Consider the following 20,275-nt stretch of genomic DNA (forward strand, 5'->3'; position numbering starts at 1 on the left):
CAGTTCATCATCTCAGATTCTGTAAAATGGAAAATTAACGTCATCACGTGGTGCTTGTTTCCTTTAATGTAAAAATAATGTTAGAAAAAATAGAAACGGATACATAAGATTTTGACAAGATGAAGGGATAGAAAGTGTAGCACACAAAAATGTCCTGGAGAAGGAAGACCAGATGTGCTCCCAGTGCTGTAAGTGTGAGCATCACCTCAGCACATTGGATTGCAGACCAACTGCATCTAGTGGACGTCTAGCATTACAATTGCTTTTAAAGAAAACAAAACTAAATGGAGACGTGTCAAGGTTTTCATGTGTGTTCGCATATTTGTCCTCAACTTGCTCTTAGCCCATGACTACACATACATCATACCAACACCACTGTCACATTTGCTAATAATGGCACGATAGCAGGTGACGAGTTCAACCTCTGACTGTGTGATGTTGTCACAATAATCTGGACTTAAACCCAGTAAAAAGCAGAGAAGCAATGTAGCCTTTAGGAAACTGAAGCATACTGAGCACTCTGCTTCAGGTTTACAGGTGGAGGAAGTGGAGAGCTTTAAGTTCCTTGGTGTGCACATCCTGGTCAATCTCACCCACACCACACATATCTCCCATCGGGTGGGGAAAGGCTTTACATCCTTAGGAAGTTAAAGATCGTCTCTCATCACCTGTTGACCAGCTTCTCTCAGTCAACAATAGCGGGCCTCGTCATCTAGTGCTGCATGGTGTGGTTCATCACAAACAGAAAAGATCTGCATGGGTGGTTCCAGACGTGTGACGCTATCGCTCGGTGAGATTTACACAGGATGAGTGCCAAAAAAAAAAAGAGCCACCTGTAAGTTTAATGGATTCATCATCTACATCACCTGAAGCGATGCCACAGTCCTCTGGAAATAGAGCTCAATCAGAAGCAGAACTCACAGATTACAAATTACAAAACAGCTTCTTCAAACAGGCAGTCAAATACATCCCCCCTCTTCTTCTCCTATTCTACTGCAATAAGCCCCTACCCCGAGAACTACAAGTGCATTAACCCCTGTCCCTCTCATTCTTCATTTTTTGCACTGCATATTATAATCATCATCCACTATTATTTTGCATATATTACCTCACTGTTTGTATCTTTATATTTTCATATTAATGCTCTTGTCTGTTTTGATGTTGCCGCGGAAACTAGTTGTTTTAAACATTAACAATAAGGATTTATTTATTAATTTCCAAATGTGCTGCTTTTATGTGCACATTACAGATTTATTGTTGTACAAGTGTTCATCCTGCAAATCTTTCAATTTCAATTCTGTTTAGCCCCTTAAAAAATAATTATTATTTCTTATATTATAGAAAATATCAGATTGCCTCAAATGTTCAATGATAGAATAAAGGTTCATTAAAATAAGTATGTTTGTCAAAAAAAAAAAGCAGTTGTAAACATTAGAATGACACCATCACCTTTTCAGATCTGGCAGGAGCTCCTTTGTGTTACTTACCTGGTGATGTGAGGATTGTTCTCTTCAAAAACAGATCTTTGGTGCTCTTTTATTTTGAGGTTTTCCCCCAAACTGACTGTAGAGGGCAGCATGTCCCATCCCAGGATACAGCCTGGCGGTCTTTCAGCAGAAGAAGAAGAAACGATTTTTGCCCGGGTTGCTAAAACATCACTTTTATGTTATAGACGTCGATCAAACCAGCGCTAAATGATTTGTTTTTTGCTAACCTAACGAGTGTGAGATACCTGAAGGAGACGTGTTAATGTAAGTAAGTAAGAACGTGTTGCTGAACATTAATATTCAGAGATCGTGTGTCAACATTAGCCATCGTGCTAGCATTAGCGGCTCCGGTGTGATGCGTTTGTGCTCCTGTCAGATCCGCAGGATGAAGGTGAAAATCAAACAGTGGAACGGGGTTGCCTCCTGGCTCTGGGTGGCCAACGATGACAACTGTGGGATCTGCAGGATGGCCTTTAACGGCTGCTGTCCTGACTGTGAGTATCAGAGCTAATAACATAGCACTAAGTAACGAGTGGCTGCATTAAAGATGCAAACATAACAAAACAAAACAAGATTGTTCTTTGGTGGGTTTGCTTCTAATACATATAACGCTTTATGTATTATCCGACCGACAATATGCCAAATTTATCCTGGCCCTCCTGTTTATACAAACTAAGTAGTGAGAACGATGGCAGAGACGGGCAAAAAATCACCACTCTACAAAAAAACGCTTCTACAAGCTGTGGAACAATTTTAGAAAAATGTTCCTCAAGATAAAATTGCAATGCCTCAGAATATCGAAAGAGCAAACTGTATGTGAACATGATCAACAATGATGATGATGATCAACATCTCCTCTGGGCTCATTCAAAATGAACTGAGGGGAAGTAGAAAACCTGTTCATAGGTCAGATGAATTGAAATTGTTTTTTGGAAAACATGGTCACCACATCCTCTGGACTAAAGAGCAGAGGAACCTTCCTGGTTGTTAACAGCACAGACGCTGTTGACACGGTAGCATGAAGGAAAAGGTGTCGCTGAGAGGCGACTGAAAGAAATAGATTTTGGATATCTGTGGGAGAAATTAGCTTCTTGTGTTGTCTGGGCTCAGCCTTACAGACAGGATGAGCACTTCAGTCAGGAGACGGTGGTGGAAAATGGATTGATGGCCGCTCCAGTGACCCATCTTGGAGATCAACTCCAGCTGCAGTATCTTGTAGTATTGCCCGTAGGTTCTTTAGGTTGATATTGAAGACCGCCACAACAGCAGCTAGGCCTGTGAGCCACTCACTGGAGAAAAGGCAACACGGGAAAGGTCACAGGTAGCTGATTAACAGCAACTGAACTTTCAAAATAAGAGCAAATGCCTAAATTGATCGGGGATGGCACTGCTCACACAAATGGATGAAATGAGTTCTTAAATATACTTAAGTGGTCTGTGTGGGGAAACACTTGTATCCTCTTTTAGTATTACAAGAGGATATCTGCTAATCAGCAACTGAATGCAAAATCCTGCCCAGTCTCTCTAATGTGTGTTTTTGTTGTTGTTTGTTTGTTTGTTTGTTTTGCAGGCAAAGTGCCTGGGGATGACTGCCCGCTGGTCTGGGGTCAGTGCTCCCACTGTTTCCACATGCACTGCATCCTGAAGTGGCTGAACTCACAGCAGGTCCAGCAGCAGTGCCCCATGTGCCGGCAGGAGTGGAAGTTCAAGGAGTGAACCTGTGGAGGCGTCGCTGCCACAGAGACGAAAGGCTCGCAGACTTTTATGTAGACTGTAAATAAATCTGTGTTGGTACTTCTACTAATGCAGAACACACGCTGAATAGGTTTTACTGTAGTGGATTTGTGATTAAATTAAATAAGAAAAAAAATGCGTTGTATTGAGTCTGTCTTGGAGGTCTGGCTGATTATTTCCTTGGATTGTGAAGTTTATGACTTTGATTTCATGGCAGCTCCACACTGATGTATTATTTCTTGTTTGTTTGTTTGTGTAGCTTTTCATATTTCAGAACCTGTCTGGATAAAAATGGACAAAAAATTTACAAGGTTATCAAAACAATGCTACTTAAATATCTTCTATTCAGTTTATCCCTTAACTCTTGAATGTCTCCACAAACTAACATAAATTGTTTAAGTAAGGTCTTAAATAACTTCAGTGCTCTCTAACAATTATTTTCTAATTCTGCACATCTAATGGAGCCATATAGACCATTCTTCCAGAACATATCCTCTTATTTACTGACACACTGGGGTTGGAGACATGTTTCCTGTAGATGAGCTTAGATCTGGGGACAATGAAGGCCGTAGCAGGTGATTCACATCATTTTCATCCTCATCAAACTATTCAGTGACCCCTGCTGTGCTGCGGTGAGAGATGACTCCCATCTGGATCCAGTTGTTTTATCAAGAACAAAGGTCCAACATGATCACTATGTAATGATTTGTACTGACTGTTCCTTCCAGTGCTTTTTATTTCACCCCTCATTTAAGAGCCCATATATTTTTTCATCAATGATTAATAAAATGTTTGTACTGAAAAATTACAGTCAGTCATTCTAGATTTGCTCCATATTCTCACCTGGCTAAAGTAATTTAGTTTTATATTTTAGCTTTTGTCTTGTAAATTTTTTTTAAGTTTAGTTTCACGTAGTAACTAGAGAAATTTTTCAAATACCACATTTTGTGGAGGACGTGAACATGTCATGTAGTCATAATTTTTAGTTTCAGCTGGTTTTAGTTTCTATTTTAATTGCAGTTAACTGTAATAACCTCAGTCCATGACCATCCTGCACGGCGTCTGAGGCAAAATCACTTTTAACTTCAGGGATATTAATCTGTTCAGTTAGGAAACAGAAGCTATTGCGAGTCCAACTGCAAACCTGCTGTCTCAAGTATGTGGAGAAGGTACAGGAAGACAGCCGAACAGGGAACCTCTGAACTGCCACATGAGGAGCCATATTTCGGACCTTAACACATCCTGCTGCATGCGGTGTGAGCAGAAACCTGATGTAGTTAACAGTTTAAACCACTAGGTGGCAGCATTTACCGGCATAGTCCCAGTGACCCCGCCCTCAAAGTCGCGTCAGCAGTACGGAAGTAAACAGCCTTCTCCCTGCTGCTGTCAGTTGGTGTTTTCTTTTCTTAAAAACAGTAATTTCACAGCTGGTCGTGTCTTCATTAGCAGGCTGACAGATGTCCGCTTCTCCCGCAGAAGATCTGCTCCAGCAGTGGGAAAGGTCAGAGTGCTGTTCTGTCTCAGCTACTCACAGCACACCTTAAATACGACCCAGTTTTTATTCTGCAGTTAAGTCCATTAGACTCGTTTTGCTCCAAACGCTGCTGATTCTTTATCTTCAAAGTTTTCCAAAGTGTCCCATCCAGAAGAATTCAGCTTCAGTGGATGGTGAAATACCAAAACAGCACCAGTGCCGTAGAGTGTAATCATATTAGGCTTTACTTATAATCGTTTAACGCAAGTTATAACGACCTCATCCATATTTTGGGATCCTAAAATGATAAAAATTCAGCTTCAAGAGTGACGATATCTTAAAATACCAGAGGTCTCTATTCTTTAAAAATATATATTTTCAGTATTTTCATTACCATTATTTAATTTCATCATGATTGTATTTATTTCCTGTTTATATTCTTCTTTTCTCTCTGTGTCTCTGTATCTTTAAGAACTCAGTGTTTGTTCTAGAGATGGCACGATACCACTTTTTTATGTCCGATACCGATACCGATATCATAAATTTGGATATCTGCCGATACCGATATGAATCCGATATAGTGTTTTTTAATCAACAGAACTGTTTTTTAAATATCTTGCTGCATTTTGTGTAAGTTCATACTCAAGTTTAAAACAACAACTACACTAAAGCTATTCTGTTATACCTGTATGCAAAAAAAAATATTTCATAGTTCAGCAATACTGATCAATCTAATAAACTTAAACCTACACCATCCTCCCTATTCTGGTATTTTAAAGAGTACTTAGCATAAATATTAAGCAACCTAACTAATAGGGTTCCAACTCCCAGCAACAACAAAAATAAATAAATAAAAAATAGGGAACCACCCCTCACACTCCACCTCATGATGCTTAATCGACGTACTCAACCTTAATTTGATGCAGTGTGAAAAAAAATGCACAGCAATCAATTCTTTTTCAAGAAATATTAAATAGATTCAACATCTTTCTTCAACAAAATTGCAGACTGCACAGATGGTACCTTCCCAAAGGAAAAAGTACTATAGCTTACTAGGGTATATTAGACTTAACAGTTACTATATGCAGTAATTGACTTCCATTCATTTTACATCAAATTAAAACTTTGGGTGTAAGATTCAGATAAATATTAAATAATTAAAAGCGAGACATTTTAAATGAGAATAAGAAAGAAAAGTATGTCTTTGTGCCCCTTTTCTCAGTTAATGCCCTATCGGCCCCCCTGGCTAAACTTTGCTAGATCCGCCCCTGCACAGTTACCAGCGTCAGCTACGTAGAAAAAGATCCTGGTGTAGAAAGTAATATTAAATAAATTCTAACAACAGCTGATCAAGCTTAAACGTGCTGCTGTTGTTTATCCACTGGTTTCCTCTTTCTGGTGCAAAGTGGGCCAAAAACAAACAACAGAGACGGACTCGCGACAGAAAAGCCGATCAGCTGATCATTAAGCAGTTTCATGATTGAAGTAGCAGCCGGAGAGCGAGAGGCAGTCGCTCGTTAAGCTTAACGCAGGAATGCTTTACAAACATTCAGAGATGGACTTACACACTTGCTTTACTTCTCTCGGGGATAACTTTGTCGGAGATGAAATGCCGGGTTGCTAGCGAAGCTCCAAATGCTATCCAGACCACCGACAGGTCCCGCATGCCACAGCCGCTCTATCACGTGATGCATACTGCTCCGACGTGCTAACGTTCTGAGGTGAGTTACGGCGTGTTGCAAGTTTTGTGAGGTGCTTTCGTGATATTTAATGGATCGGATTACATTTTTTATTTTTCTCCGATATCCGATCCAGTAATTTAGGTCAGTATCGGACCGATACCGATACGTAATATCGGATCGGTCCATCTCTAGTTTGTTCATCCTACATTAGAGCAGCAGTAATTGTTTGACAGTAAATGGTTTTCTCACCTGTCTTACTAAAGTTTGTAAAAATGTCGTTTGTCAGTAAAAAGCAGCGACTGTGCTGACAGATGCTGCTGTGCAGGGGATGCAATTTCTGTCAGGGCCAACTACTTTGGCACGACACAGGCAGCTCTTGGAGCTGAGCCACCTCCACACCTCATCAGCCTTTCATTGATTTACTTGTTTGTAAAGACAAGACCAGCGATATCATTATGTTAGTCTGTATCATGTCCTGATGTCTCTGATTAATGTGAGCGTGTGGAGCTCCTGCTGTCCTGCAGAGAGACACAATTACAACATTTACAGATATGTACATTTCAACAGTACAATACAATCAGCTGACTGATTCTTCTTTTAGACATTATTAAAAATTCACGATGTGAATGTCACTGGTTTTGAAAGCTGTCGAGATAAGCCCTTGTTTTGAATAATTAAATTAGTTGCAGTTCTACAAACCACAGCAGGGGTCGAACCACCTGGGTTCATCAAGCCACTGTGAGATTTTCAGATTTGTTGCTGTTAACAGCCCTTTTGTCTGCTATAGACTTTACATGCCGGCCTCATATTTTTTCATGAAGTAATTGCCAGCGAGTGTGTTTATATTTGTCTGTGTTTATGTTTATATATTTGTTTCCCGATGCAGTGAGCAGGCACGTCTGAGGCAGCAGGTGCTGGAGGACGACACAGAGGACTGGCAGAGGAGCCCAGATTTTTCAGGTCTGGAGCGAGTTGGTGGGGTGGACCTCTCCTTCATCAAAGGGGATGACGTCAATGCCTGTGCCCAGCTTGTGGTACTCAGCTACCCAGATCTGCAGGTGAGCTACCTGGGCGCTACATCCAGTAAACAGAGATAAAATAACCCTGTAATGCCAAATATATCATATTTCATAAAACATTAGTGTTATTTTATAACCCTAACCCCCTTTATATGTTTTTGTTTGTTTAAGATAAATAAAAGATTACAGATTAAAACTCATATATGTAAATTAAAATTTAATTTCTATTTTTCAATTTGTGAGAAAGTTCAATAAACACTTGAACACTTAAAAACATCTAAGCTTTTCTGACCTCTAGTGGTGACAGGTGGGAACAGCAGCAGTGCTTCGTGGAGAAGGCTGAGGATCAGAAATTGAATTCCACAGGCTGCATTTTTTTCACCAGTGACACCTTTAATGAAAAGGAAACACATGACGATACAAAATGCTATCCTTATAAAAATGCTTGGCCTTTGAAGGCTTTGTAATACGTGCAGCTGGAATATTGCGCAAGGCCAGCTGTTAACCTTTAAAGTAGTCGCATCTACTTTGTTTGGGCACTGAATACAAAGTCCTTATGGGCGTTTTTCTCCTCTTGCTTCCTCGCCTTGAAGTCACAGCTTTTTTTATGACTCCTGAAAGCTGGCGGCATGAGGAAGAAATTATTCTTGCTCTCGCCGGGGCTGTCGGTATGTTCTAGGGAGCCGCTGAAGTGATTTTAAATGTTTTACCCTCACCTTTTGATAACTTCTCCTGTGAGCTCCTGCCTATGGGGCTTATGAACAGTCATATGCCAACAACGTTATTTTAGGCATATTAGAATGCAAACCCCGAGGAGCGCATATTTGTTTTCCTCAGAGCTGCTGCTTTCTTCTGTCGGCTTTCTTTTTTCCAAGACAAAATTTTTTTTTTCTTGGCCTTGAGAAAAACATTTTGATAAATATATACGTTTATGTCAAGTAATTACAATGTTAAATATAATTAAACTTCATGCATAGATGTAGCTTCTGATCCAGTTGTATAGAAGAAGACAATAACCTTTCGTTTCATTTATAACCTGAATAAAATCTTTCCTGATGAGTTCATGTACTCAGCCGCTCCTTTTAATTTTTCTTTAATGCAGCGTGATCTCTGATTTTGTAAATTATGATCTGATTTAAAGTAAAATAGAATTGTAAACACACAGAAAAGCTGTGAGTGAACGTCATCCTGTATGTAGCCTGTGTCCCTAATGTGCTTATTTTTAAAATATACACATAAATTGAAAACAGTAGTCTGGCAGTGAAAGTGTTAATATGCAACAGAGCTGCTCAAAGTAACCTTCCCAGTCTGGCTTTTCACTTCATTTACTTTCCCAGCAGCCTTTCACCAGCACTGCTCCTCGCAGTTATTTATCTGTGCATTAACACGGCCTGCTGGCAACTTCCAATTATAATTAATGACATATGTCACCATACATTGTTGATACATGGACCCAGTGAGGCTAATGAAATGTGTTCAGAAATGTTGTTCAATAATGTGATTATGTTCCCTGCTTGTTTTCAATTTACTTCAACATTGCCACCTGAGGCTATTTGGGGCTCAAAAGAATGCTAGTTCCACGTTCCACAGTGTGCTCACTGCTGCTGCAAGTCACACAGAAAAAAAGCAAAAGTTGTATAATTTTATTGTTTCTCACTGAATAAATATGCCTGTGAGGAGATGAAGGTCACGGCAGTCGACAATATGACAATGACATATCCTGAAAGGTGTTCGGCATTTCTAATGCCAGATGACAAGGCAGGTATTCAGAAACGTTTCTGCTGTGAGCCTCTGCGAGCTCGACTCGGCGGACAGCTTTTGTGTGTTTTATTTGTAGCTCATGCCCGATAACAGCCTCGATAACACGTGATGCTGTTAGATGTGAGCACATCTCTTCGCTGTGAGCAGAACAGGATTTTATATGCCGGTCAGAAAGTTGCGACAGCTTGTGCACCTGTAATCTGCATAAGGTCTCAGAGGGTCTCCTGGACCCTGCTGGTACCTCACAGGATACTCGGAAGGAGATCATGGCAGACATGTTTACCTGCGGCGATGCTGCTTAAAATACACAGGACAGCGAGGGAGGTACATACATGGATCCTGCCAACATGGGAAAGGCTGTTTACAGTATATATTGTGCTGATTTTACAACCCGCTGTGGTTCTAATCAAAATGTAGTCTGCATGGCAATACAAAGACTGTTAATTAGGCAATATTGATAGTGTTTTACATAAACAAAGGGGCTCTTTTCTGCTCCAGATTTGTATTCATGGACACATAAGTATCTTTGTATTATTCAGTTCAAAATAACCCTCATTTATCTTGTGCCGGTGCAGCTCTTGAGTTCAGTCTCCTATTAAAAACTAGTTTAGATCCTCTTCCTGTAAGCTAACTTTCATGGAGCATGGAGAAACGATGTTGTTGCTCTTGCTTGGCTCGTATGTGTTGAGCCTTATAGTTGTGTATTCTTCTGAGACCTCTCCATGTTCATGATTGGTGATCCCCGTTTAATTTGAACGGGATTTAGAAAATATGGGCTGACTCATTACAAGTTCATGTGGCCTCTTGTGGTTGTCAGACAATGAGTAGATATCCTGCTGTTGAACTCGCTCTGCACTACAGGCCTCCCGAGGATGAGATTAAAAATTAGATGTACACCAAAATTTTAGGAGTTTATACAGTTAAACTGTAACTGTGTCCACTTAATTGACCAGGTCACTTAAATGAAATAAATTGTCAGATGTTCAGAATATACTCACAGCCTTTAATCAACAGGGAGCAGATGTTTCATTTTGTGCCAGATGGGCGATGTTGGTGATTATCTTGTACAGCTTGTCTGTGCCTTTGGACTCACCCTTACATATCCACTAGGGTGGACGCATTTGTCCAAAGCACCCTGACAGTGTCCCTGACTGACTCATTTATGTACAGTCATGCAATAATGTAAGTTTTCACAGGACTCTGTGCAGTGCTGTGAAAAGCTGAGTACAGACTTACTGCTTCCTTAGAACATAAAAGGCTGAGAAGCGCCAATGCTGCTAATCAAATGCAGCACCTCTGTTAAAGCAGAAGTTTGGGCGGTTTGCTGGTCTGTAGGATTCAGGTGTGTGTTAACACAATGCCATAAACATCCCAGGTGTGGATGTCACAGCAAATTCACCCCAAGGTCAAACCATGCAATCGTCAGTGAAACTGCAAAAGCCCAAGAGCTCCATCTCAGATTCTCAAGGCCTCAATTAACATGGAAACGTTATGTTAAAAAAAAAAATGAACAAAGATTTTTTTTTTCAAATGGTTGCCAAGAGAAATCTTCTGCTCTCCAAAAGTCCTCAAAGTTGCATCTGAACAAACCACAAGAGTTGCAGAACCAAAGTAGAGATGTTTGATTATAATGCACAGCACCACATCTGGAAAAAAAACAACATATCAGCACAAACACCTTATAACAACTGTAAGCACGGGGATGGAGGGGCGATGATTGTGCTTGGGCCTGTTGTGCAGCCACAGGACCTGGGCACTCCGCAGTCACTGAGTCTACCATGAACTTCTCTGTATACTTATGGTCATCTGACTGACTGAAATATGGATATCCTGCAGAATTATCCAACGTGGTTTAAAGGTTAATAACAGTAACACACTCGTTAGGCCAGCAGAAGTGACACCTGGCAGATACTGGCCTGTGTCAGCCCACCTGTCAATCAAAGCAGCCATGCCCCTAACAACATTTAAAAAAGATGGGTTATGATGAATGAAGGTGATGAAGACGTTAGTGTGGGTGTCTGTGGAGACTTTGGAGATTGCTGCTTGCAATGGAGAAATGAAATACTGTGATAATCCGACGGTGTAGTAAAATTCAGTCATAAGAAATGAAGCAGTCTCTGCTCCCCCTACCAGGTGCTGTATGAAGACAGTCAGATGGTGACCCTGACGGCCCCCTACATAGCCGGCTTTCTGGCATTCAGAGAAACTCCTTTCCTTCTGGAGGCTCTGCAGAGGCTGAAGAAGAACCAGCCCACACTCCTTCCTCAGGTCTGGACGTGCTAGAACTTGAATAATGACCTCTTAGTGCAGGGGTGGGCAACTCCAGGCCTCAAGGGCCGGTGTCCTGCAGGTTTTAGATGTGTCCTTGAGCCAACAGATGCTTCAGTGGCTGAATGACCTCCTCAGCATGTCCTTAAGTTCTCCAGAGGCCTGGTAACGAACTAATCATGTGATTAAGGTGTGTTGACCCAGGGGGATATCTAAAACCTGCTGGACACCGGCCCTCGAGGCCTGGAGTTGCCCACCCCTGTTTTAGTGACTACTGAAATGGGTTCTGTTCGTTTCTGTCAGATTAACTTCTCAAAGCTACACAGACAAAGGAAAATATATATATCTTTTTGCATTTTTATTTGACCAGGAAGTAAAACAAACTCTTTTTCCATTATTTTGTTGATGCTGATGGTTCATATTCACAATAGAGTGAAAAGAAAACATTTTAGTTTGTGCTTGTTAACCTTAGTTTGCAGTTTTGGCATAATTCCTACAGATAAGGTTAGAAACCTGAGGATTTTGGGCAAACTAAGTAATTAAAATTTCTTCAGTAAGACCTGAGTGTTATTATTGTGATAACTATTATTATTATATTTATGGTAGTAGTACTAGAAGAAGTGATATAATTCCCATCTCCAGGGCACAGTGAGCTGGAAATGTTTTAATAACCGATAAATCCTCCAAGGTGGAAAAAGTTACTTATGAATCCAACAAGACCGACAACCTGCTAACGTTACTGGATTTGGACAAGTGCTTTAAAACCTCGCATCACGTTCATGCACATTAAGTGCAGCTCCGACGATGAAGCTCCTCTGTTTGTCCTCTCGGTTTTTTGTTTTTCTAAAGCGACGCCTCTTGTTCATCTTCACCCACTCGCTTCTGTTTGTCGCAGCCCACACGCCTCCCACTCTGTCCCTCTGTCGTCCTCGTGCACGCAGGTGTGCAGAAACACACACACACACACTTAGAAATTCATGCACACACACACACACACACACACACACACACACACACACACACACACACACACACACACACACACACACACAAGCTCAGATTTACTTCCAGTGACATTTAGCTCTGGACAGATGCAGTCACTGCTCCCCTTATGATTCAAGCAGAAATATGTCTGCGGAGTCACCTTTGGCTTTAAAAATTCATCGGTGTGTTGGAGCTGGAAGCGTTCCAATATCAGTTTGAGGAGCTCTGACTAACTTCGGCTTTTGAAGATCTTCTGCCATCCCAGGGTTATAGACACAATAGATAACGACAAAAATCTTGTACTCTGGACATTTTAGTTGATCATATCATTTATAGCACAGGTAGAAGCAAAAGATTAATAATGCCTCTGTTGATGAAGTAGCTCTGTTTATTATTTCACCTGTGCTTTTAATCCTCAGACACGTGGAAAAGTCTGCTGTGGAAAAAGCGAGTAATATCGAGCTTCCTGCAGTCGAACTCATTTCAGGTGTGTTCTCTCTGCAGGTGGTGTTTGTGGATGGGAATGGTCTCTTTCATTACAGAGGTGAGGCGACTGACCGAACAAAGATTTTAGATTTTCTGTTTTTACTTTAAAGATAACATAATGTAATAAACTTTTAATAACACTGATAAAAATATTAACAGTTCACTGTAAAAAATCGAACAAACAACAAAAATCTAAACAAAACACACATTTAATGAATAATGTGTTTGTTAGTTTCTCTGTACCTGTACAATCATCGCCCAGTTTTCCCTCAAGGTCATCTTCTTGTCCATCTGGACCTATGCGAATAACGCTGGATTCAGAGGCGCCACCAAAGGGGGGCCAGGAGGGGCACTGGACACGCCTTAAAATTTGCTGCCCGCCCCCCAATCGCCTCTGTGACCTCTGTGTTGGTAATAATTTTAAAAAACGTGAACACAAGAGTGAGGAAGAATCTTTAAAGGGATGGATGGATTTTAAAATCTTATTTGGTTTTCATATGTACATATTTTGAGTGATATCAAATCTAATAGCAGGAAATAAACTAGGTATATAATTCAGTTTTTTCTCTCTTTTTTTGCCATATTTTTCAAGTAACCTATATTTGACAACAGCAATAAAATTGAAAACGCTGTTTTTGGTGTGCCACCCCCACACGGCCACCCCTATGAAAAGATTCTGGAGCGCCCCTGGTTGGTTATAACAACACCTTCAGCTTGAACTTAATTTTGTGACATAAGAGACAGCTGCATGGATTCAGATCTGTCGGTTGTATGTCTGTGTGGCCAAAGAAGTGACACATAACCCATGTCCAATGATTGTTTTCCATGAGCCGGCTCGGGATGTTAGAGTACACTCATCTCTGTGAAAGGAAAATGGAAAAAATGACGTGCATGCCGATGCTGCTGTTCGGTCTCTGGGTCGTACGTAGCATGACACTCGTCAGCAGCGCATCTTCAAAGAAAGAGACAGCTAAAAATTTCAGTCTGATTTTCACTGATCATTAATTCACAGATTTGCATTCAGCTCCACTCGAGCTTGTTAAAAATACTGAGTTCAAGGTGAGTCTAGCGAGGTTTGAGGACAAGCTGTATAAACTTTGGCTTTCACTAAAGGGACTGTTGGGTGTAACACCTGATAAAATCAACCCTGAGTGAATCACCGTGAAGCCCTCTGTTGTAACGTTTCTTTGCATCACACAGTTCGCTGAAGCACGTTTACTCCCCGCTGTTTAATTTTCGATGTGACTTGATTGTCGCTGTTTGGATCGTTGCAGAGTTTGGCTTGGCGTGTCACCTGGGAGTGCTGTCAGGGCTGCCCTGTGTGGGTGTGGCCAAAAACTTGCTGCAGGTGCAAGGAGTCAACAAGAGTGAGGAGCATCAGTCGCAAGTGAGAAAACATCATCTCTTTTTTTAATTTAAGATCTTCTTTTAAACGTAGATTCTGTAGGTTTGATGAGCCCATGTGTGCACTTTGTTATGCTCAGGTCTCCCGTCATACAGCATTGTTGTTTCCATTGTGGTTTTCAGTGTTATAAAAAGGCCATTTCAAAATGACAAGTCTAAGACTTGAACGTCTGTTTCTCCCACCGAGCTGCAGAGCCTCGTCACTCTGCGGTTTGGCCTTCAGAGCTCTTTGATGTAAAAAAGATGAAGAAAACTTGCTTCATATTTAATGTTTCTTTTAGTTGTGTACACATGTTTCTCTTGTAAAAGAGCTCTCAGTGTTGACAGGAGTCACTGGATGAATTATTTAAGTTTTCAAAGTGTAATCGCTTTCTCTGCTCGCTGCATCTAAAGAGAAAAGCAAAGAAATGTCAGAGAGGGACGAAGCAAAGGACAGAGTTGTTTTTCAGTGTGACTTTGTGTGCATGTAAACTCACAACTTCTAATTCTACGTGTGTGTGTGTGTGTGTGAGAGTGCGCTTTGTTTGCGTGCATTACTGTTCTCACTGTGACTTTTATTGCGAGCCAAGGCCTTGCTGTGTCGCTAACGCTAATGTGACTTTTTGAATACAAATCAAGCTGGGACAAATGCGCACTGGTCAAAGTATACCTGTGGGACAGCAAAACCTGGTTTTCATTAATATGCAAATGCTCCCTTTGTTTCAGTCTGCAGCTCAGCGACCTGCTGAGGAAAAAAAACAAAACACTTTAAAGTTAAATCTACCTGATGAAACGAGCAGGTGCGTCAGTTTCATTTCACTTCAGGCCAAACTGAACTGAAGAGGGACAGACCAGTAAAGCCACAGGAAAATATTAAAAAACTGTTCCCTCTTTTTAATGTAATAAGGATGAAAAGCAACATCAAGTCAAACCTAATGCAACTAATGAGTAGGAATGAACCAAAAACTACATGTGGCATAGACTAAGGAACTGCAACAAAACCAGCGCAAACTGAGTAAAACAACTTATACAGTCAGGTTTTTACAGGAATCTGTGTAAGTACACCTTCACTCCATCCATAGAAATTATAGGAAGTTATTAGTAGGGGAGACCGGGGATAGTTGTAACGTGGGTCAGTTGTAACACTTCCAATTTCTCCAATCAGGGCTAAGTTTCAAATGATGTGACTCATCCTGTGCATGCCCAATTCAGTTCTGCTATCACATGTGAAAAATCAGCACATTTTGTCAAACACAGACAATTTAACACGAAAAAAAGTAATTTGTATGCCAAAAAGTAAGTTTTTCTACTTTATTTCAATTTCTAATAGCATTATCTGCTTTGCAGTTAAACTCATCAAACTTAAATTATGTTATTTGTATGTCTATGGGGATATATTCTGTGTAGGTCTTTAGTGCTAATGTTTTAGCCGTTGGCTGTAATGTTAGCTAGTTCATGGCTATAGGAGTCTGGGTCAGTTGTAACAGCAACAGTCTGGGTTAGTTGTAACAATAATGCAGATGTTACAACTTACCACACTATTACTTTAACTTATATTAAACAAGTTGGGGCAACGACATCAGCAGAGAGAGGTTCACTGGTCGCATTTGTATATGCGGTTAATGCCATTGGCAACACAATTCCTCCACTGTTTGTGTTCCCACACATACATTATGCAGACCACTGTGTCAGAGATGGACCAGTAGGAAGTACTGGTAGTGGAAATAAATCAGGATGGGTGCAAGAAACAGATTTCCTCATCTTTCTGAAGCACTTTGCAAACCACACCAAGGTAAGCCATGATAAAAAGTAATGGAATTGCGATGCTGGTGAACAACTACATTTTTTCAGCTTCATTGTTATGTTCAAAATTGGTGCAAGAGTTGTAGGTTATAATGCCCACTGAGCCAATGAGGCCAAACTCAAGGAAGACCAACCAAAATTAATGAAATATTCAGTTGCAGAAAATTCCATAATTTGTCTTTTTTGGGGGGTTGGAATATGTTCAAAAGCTAGATTTCTGCATTCTGTCACACACACACAGCTACATAAATGGATGTAAGTGCATTCATGTGTTGAATAAACAAAGATTACATGTTAATGTTTTGTTAGTACCCTTATTTCATTGTGTTACATTTTACCCCAGGATATGTTACAACTAACCCAGACTATGGGGTTAATTGTAACATTTCACTCTTCGTGTTTGAGACCATACCATGCAATGGGTAATTGTGCTGCAGAGAAAATAGCTGCACTATTTAATAGCAGAGACATGTAAATACTTTGTATTACATTTTGAATCCACTACCTTAAAAGAGCTCCAATTTACAGACAGAAATGTCAAAAATGTTACAACTATCCCCGGTCTCCCCTACTGAATCATGGAGTTTATTTCGTTTTTCAGAGAACTGCACAGTCCTGTGAAAACTGTGAAAGCTATTTCCTTTTTGAGGCGGGAGCAGCAGAAGGCGGTCCGACCAAGCAAAAACTGATACATCAAAAAGATCAATAAAAATGCATTGTCTAAATCCTACATGAACTTCACACATTCACATGCTCATGCAGCTCCAGGAGATTATTTAAGACTTCATCTTCCTCGGAAACTTCCAGATTCCTCAGAGAAAAAGCTCGAACCCTGTGGCCTTCTTGTCTGAGTTGACAGTGAATTAGCTGAGCTTAACTGTGGTCACTTCTGAAAAGCCATTATGCAAATTCTAAATAGAATCTAAAGGTCTGCAGTTATGAGCATTTTAATGCTGAGTGGTCCTCCAAAGTTTTGGAGAGGAGCGGACGGACATCTGATCCACTTCTCAGTTAGCATCAGTTACGTAGTGTGATTACAACCCCGGCAATCTTCATGTAGTCGTGTAAGATGCTAATTCAATTCTCTGCAATGTATCCATCTCATGAATTAGTGTTAGTGGCTTTGGCGTCAGAAAAATTACGCCCGTCTTTTCCCCCTGGGTGGAATCTGATCTTTGTTTACACCTATCATGGTCACCCCCGAGCATCCAGTCACACTTATCTACTGAAACAATATGTGTCCAAATACATGTGGCTCATTTACTTTCAGGATCAGGTAGCACAGGCATTACACGGCCATGCTGCATGTTTGGCTCAAGCTATTAGCTTTGGATCAGCGTGAAATTTTAGAAGTCCCTTCCTGCCCATATTGATGTAATTGTCACTCTCTGGGGCTCTTTCTAATTTGTCTACAGGCACGCACACGATTGCGACGCTTCAAGGGAACACCAGCTTTGGCGCTTGAGCGCTTGGTGGGAAATTAGCTGTGAAGTAATCTGTGAAACACAAGCCATATCAGGCTTCCTACCAAATTTCAGAAAATTAGCTCTTTTGAAACAAGATTAGCCATTACTGGAGCTACGAGCACACCGCCACGTACCACTGACGAGCGATACGCTGCCATACTCGATTAGATCAGATGTCAGAGTTTCTTTCAACATTTCCAGCAAACAGAGTTTCTGAAAGCCAATATGCAGTCTGAGAAGTGTCTCTCAAGGTTACAGAAGTTTCTCTTAGTTGAAGCAATTAAATGTGCAAACCTTGAAAGTAAAGGTGTGTATGTGTGTCTTTATCAGATGGAGCCTCCTTGGAAAGGTGAAAATGAAACACTGTATAGCACAGGGATTGTGTTAATGTACGAATGCACATAATATGTTGCAGGATGAGCCTGTGCTCAGAGAAACTATAATGTACATAAATTTTAAAGACGCACTGTAAAACAAATATATTTTTGCATGGAGGTTTGAGTTTCATTAAGAAACAGTAGACATCTATTCAATTCAATTCAATTTTATTTATATAGCACCAAATCACAACAACAGTCGCCTCAAGGCGCTTTACATTGTAAGGTAGACCCTACAACAATACATACAGAGAAAAACCCAACAATCATATGAACCCCTATGAGCAAGCACTTTGGTGACAGTGGGAAGGAAAAACTCCCTTTTAACAGGAAGAAACCTCCAGCAGAACCAGGCTCAGGGAGGGGCGGGGCCATCTGCTGTGATTGGTTGGTGTGAGAGAAGGAAGACAGGATAAAGACAAGCAGTGGAAGAGAGACAGAGGTTAATAACAAGTGATTCTATGCAGAGAGGTCTGTTAACACATAGTGAGTGACTGAAGGTACAAAATGTAAAAGGTCACACCTGTATTACACCTGTATGTAGGTCAAAACATTTTCACCATTTTTTTACTTAAATGTAACTTGTTCAGGGATATTTTTTCTGAGTTTGGTTGCCTTTAATAGAGATTCATAAAATTATATGAATTCTGCTTTAATAACTTATTTAAAAGTTTCATCAAGCTTCTGATTTATCACTCGGGGAAAAAAAAACAAACTATTTTGTAAGAGTGATTTAAATCAGTTTAAAAATTCAAAGAAAAGAGCCTGTAAACGAATGTCAGCCTCCAAGACTGAAAACAGAAACAGGGAAGTGCCAAAAACTGCAGTTCATCAAATGACCTCTTGAGGCTGAATACAAAAGTTAGACTTCAGTCTTAAAATCATATGCTAAAGTTAGGAATGGCCAACATGACATCAGCGATTAGTTAGTAAAGTCCCAGCCAATGTGAAAACTTGTGGATGAGACCAAATACTGATGGCTGTTAATCACAAGGTATACCTTCCTAAAGCTCAGCTTGCTTTATCATCCTTTTTGAGTCCAACGACGACCATAATTTACATCAAAGACATCTTAAACTCATCAGTAAAGTGTTTATTGATGTGAGCAGGAGGGGAATTTCACAGTTTTATACAGTCAGACTTTAAACCGGAGGAGTCACCCTCTGCTGCCGTGAAAACAGTGGCTTCACTCAGACCAGAAAGCTACACCTGCCTACAGTACCTGGTTAAAATGCCAACTTTATATTTGAAGCTTTATTGCACATAGAGTTGTGTTTTTTCTGTAACTCACCTATTTAAATTGTATTTTAGGTATAAAAATAGCATTTTGCTTCACCTCATCTAATTTCAATCCCAGTCGTGTTTATGCACTTATCTGCTTAATATGGCTTGATTTGTACTAACACACCGTCTAAACTCCAGTTGTGGAGAGTGAAATTCCAGTGTTATGAGCAGTGCTGCACTTATAGATTCACTTTGCTAATAAAGCGAACGAGTAAGCATTGGCTGATTTTTAGACCTCCAGCCTCTTGTCAAAAGTGTGTCACCGAAGAAAACAACGGGCAGAATGCCAGATGCGAGGCTTTAAGACATTAGTCCACATACAATGTGTGACTATGATTAAGTTCATCTTTTATATACAGTAATAGTCAGTAAAGCAAAGTAACAAAGGCCTTGAAAACAGACAGCTGTTTGTTCATCTTTAGCAGTGAATAAGAACAACGGATAACTTGTTAAGATGGAGAATCATTAGGTTGTATTGACTGCCTTCTGTCGTCATTAAAGCACATGCGTCCCCTTGAAGTGTCCGTGAACATGAAAGCCCTTCTCTCTCTGCTCGCTGTTTTTTTATTTGAAGCTGAACATGATGTCCCTGTGCTGGAAGTGATGCAGTGGGCCTTTGTGTGAGCCGAGCTTTAGACAAAAGAGACAGGATGAGAGAGGGTAGAAAATGTTTCTTTCCCTCCTTTTTGTCCTCAGTACACTTTTGGAAAATTTTATCTCTGTTGAAGTTTTGTGTTGCTCAGAGTCCTTCAGGTCTTCGTCGCCTCTCCTCTCTTTCTTCCTCTCTCCCTTAACCTCCAGTTTATCGGTCCTCCTCTCATACTCTATCCCCTTTCTCGCTTTCATCTCCTTCTCCCTGTTTGTCTCTCTTTGTCTCTTCTCTCACTGATAGCCTGGCTGTAACTCAAACTAGTGTGTTATTGATGACTTACCCCGTGTTTCTGACTTCTGGTGCCCTGGCTTCAGTCCTATTCTTGAATCAAACCCTGTCTTTCACACACACACACACACACACACACACACACACACACACACACACACACACACACACACACACACACACACAC

The 20,275-nt window shown here is 40.6% G+C and overlaps 2 protein-coding genes across 11 annotated transcripts in view; both read left to right on the forward strand.

Moving 5' to 3' along the window:
* The first annotated feature begins 1,558 nt into the window (after positions 1-1,558).
* anapc11 (APC11 anaphase promoting complex subunit 11 homolog (yeast)) lies at positions 1,559-4,018 on the forward strand. 3 transcript variants are annotated; one of them, XM_042219560.1, is made up of 3 exons: positions 1,559-1,740; positions 1,864-1,981; positions 3,058-4,018. In XM_042219560.1, exons 2-3 carry the CDS (start codon positions 1,873-1,875, stop codon positions 3,201-3,203), a joined length of 255 nt encoding a protein of 84 aa, XP_042075494.1. In that variant the 5' UTR covers positions 1,559-1,740; positions 1,864-1,872; the 3' UTR covers positions 3,204-4,018. The 3 variants fall into 3 exon arrangements, with proteins under 3 accessions (XP_042075494.1, XP_005919251.1, XP_005919250.1); XM_005919189.3 differs by having other exon boundaries at positions 1,560-1,755; XM_005919188.2 differs by having other exon boundaries at positions 1,568-1,751; positions 3,058-4,015.
* Positions 4,019-4,316: 298 nt separating this feature from the next.
* LOC102299858 (endonuclease V) overlaps positions 4,317-20,275 on the forward strand; it is a 77,832-nt gene continuing 61,873 nt past the window's right edge. For 4 of the 8 annotated variants that reach the window (XR_315583.2, XM_042219561.1, XM_005919191.3 and 1 more), the window contains exons 1-5: positions 4,544-4,722; positions 7,264-7,435; positions 11,291-11,425; positions 12,914-12,953; positions 14,170-14,282. Coding sequence is in view for 7 of the 8 variants with exons in the window: in XM_042219561.1 (XP_042075495.1) it covers positions 4,679-4,722; positions 7,264-7,435; positions 11,291-11,425; positions 12,914-12,953; positions 14,170-14,282 (504 nt within the window). In the remaining variant the exon portion in view is untranslated. Of the gene's footprint in view, positions 4,723-7,263; positions 7,436-11,290; positions 11,426-12,913; positions 12,954-14,169; positions 14,283-20,275 lie in introns of all 8 variants that reach the window. The other 4 variants (XM_005919192.2, XM_042219563.1, XM_005919190.2 and 1 more) reach the window with 4 other exon arrangements.

This window comes from Haplochromis burtoni, unplaced genomic scaffold (genome assembly GCF_018398535.1).
Source record: "Haplochromis burtoni strain Fernald_Lab_line unplaced genomic scaffold, NCSU_Asbu1 Contig_35, whole genome shotgun sequence".
NCBI lineage: Eukaryota > Metazoa > Chordata > Actinopteri > Cichliformes > Cichlidae > Haplochromis > Haplochromis burtoni.

Coding starts and splice junctions, on each gene's coding strand:
- anapc11 (XM_042219560.1), top strand. CDS start 1,873: ATGAAGGTGAAAATCAAACAGTGGAACGGGGTTGCCTCCTGGCTCTGG. Junction 1,982..3,057: donor TAACGGCTGCTGTCCTGACT/GTGAGTATCAGA, acceptor TTTGTTTTGCAG/GCAAAGTGCCTGGGGATGAC.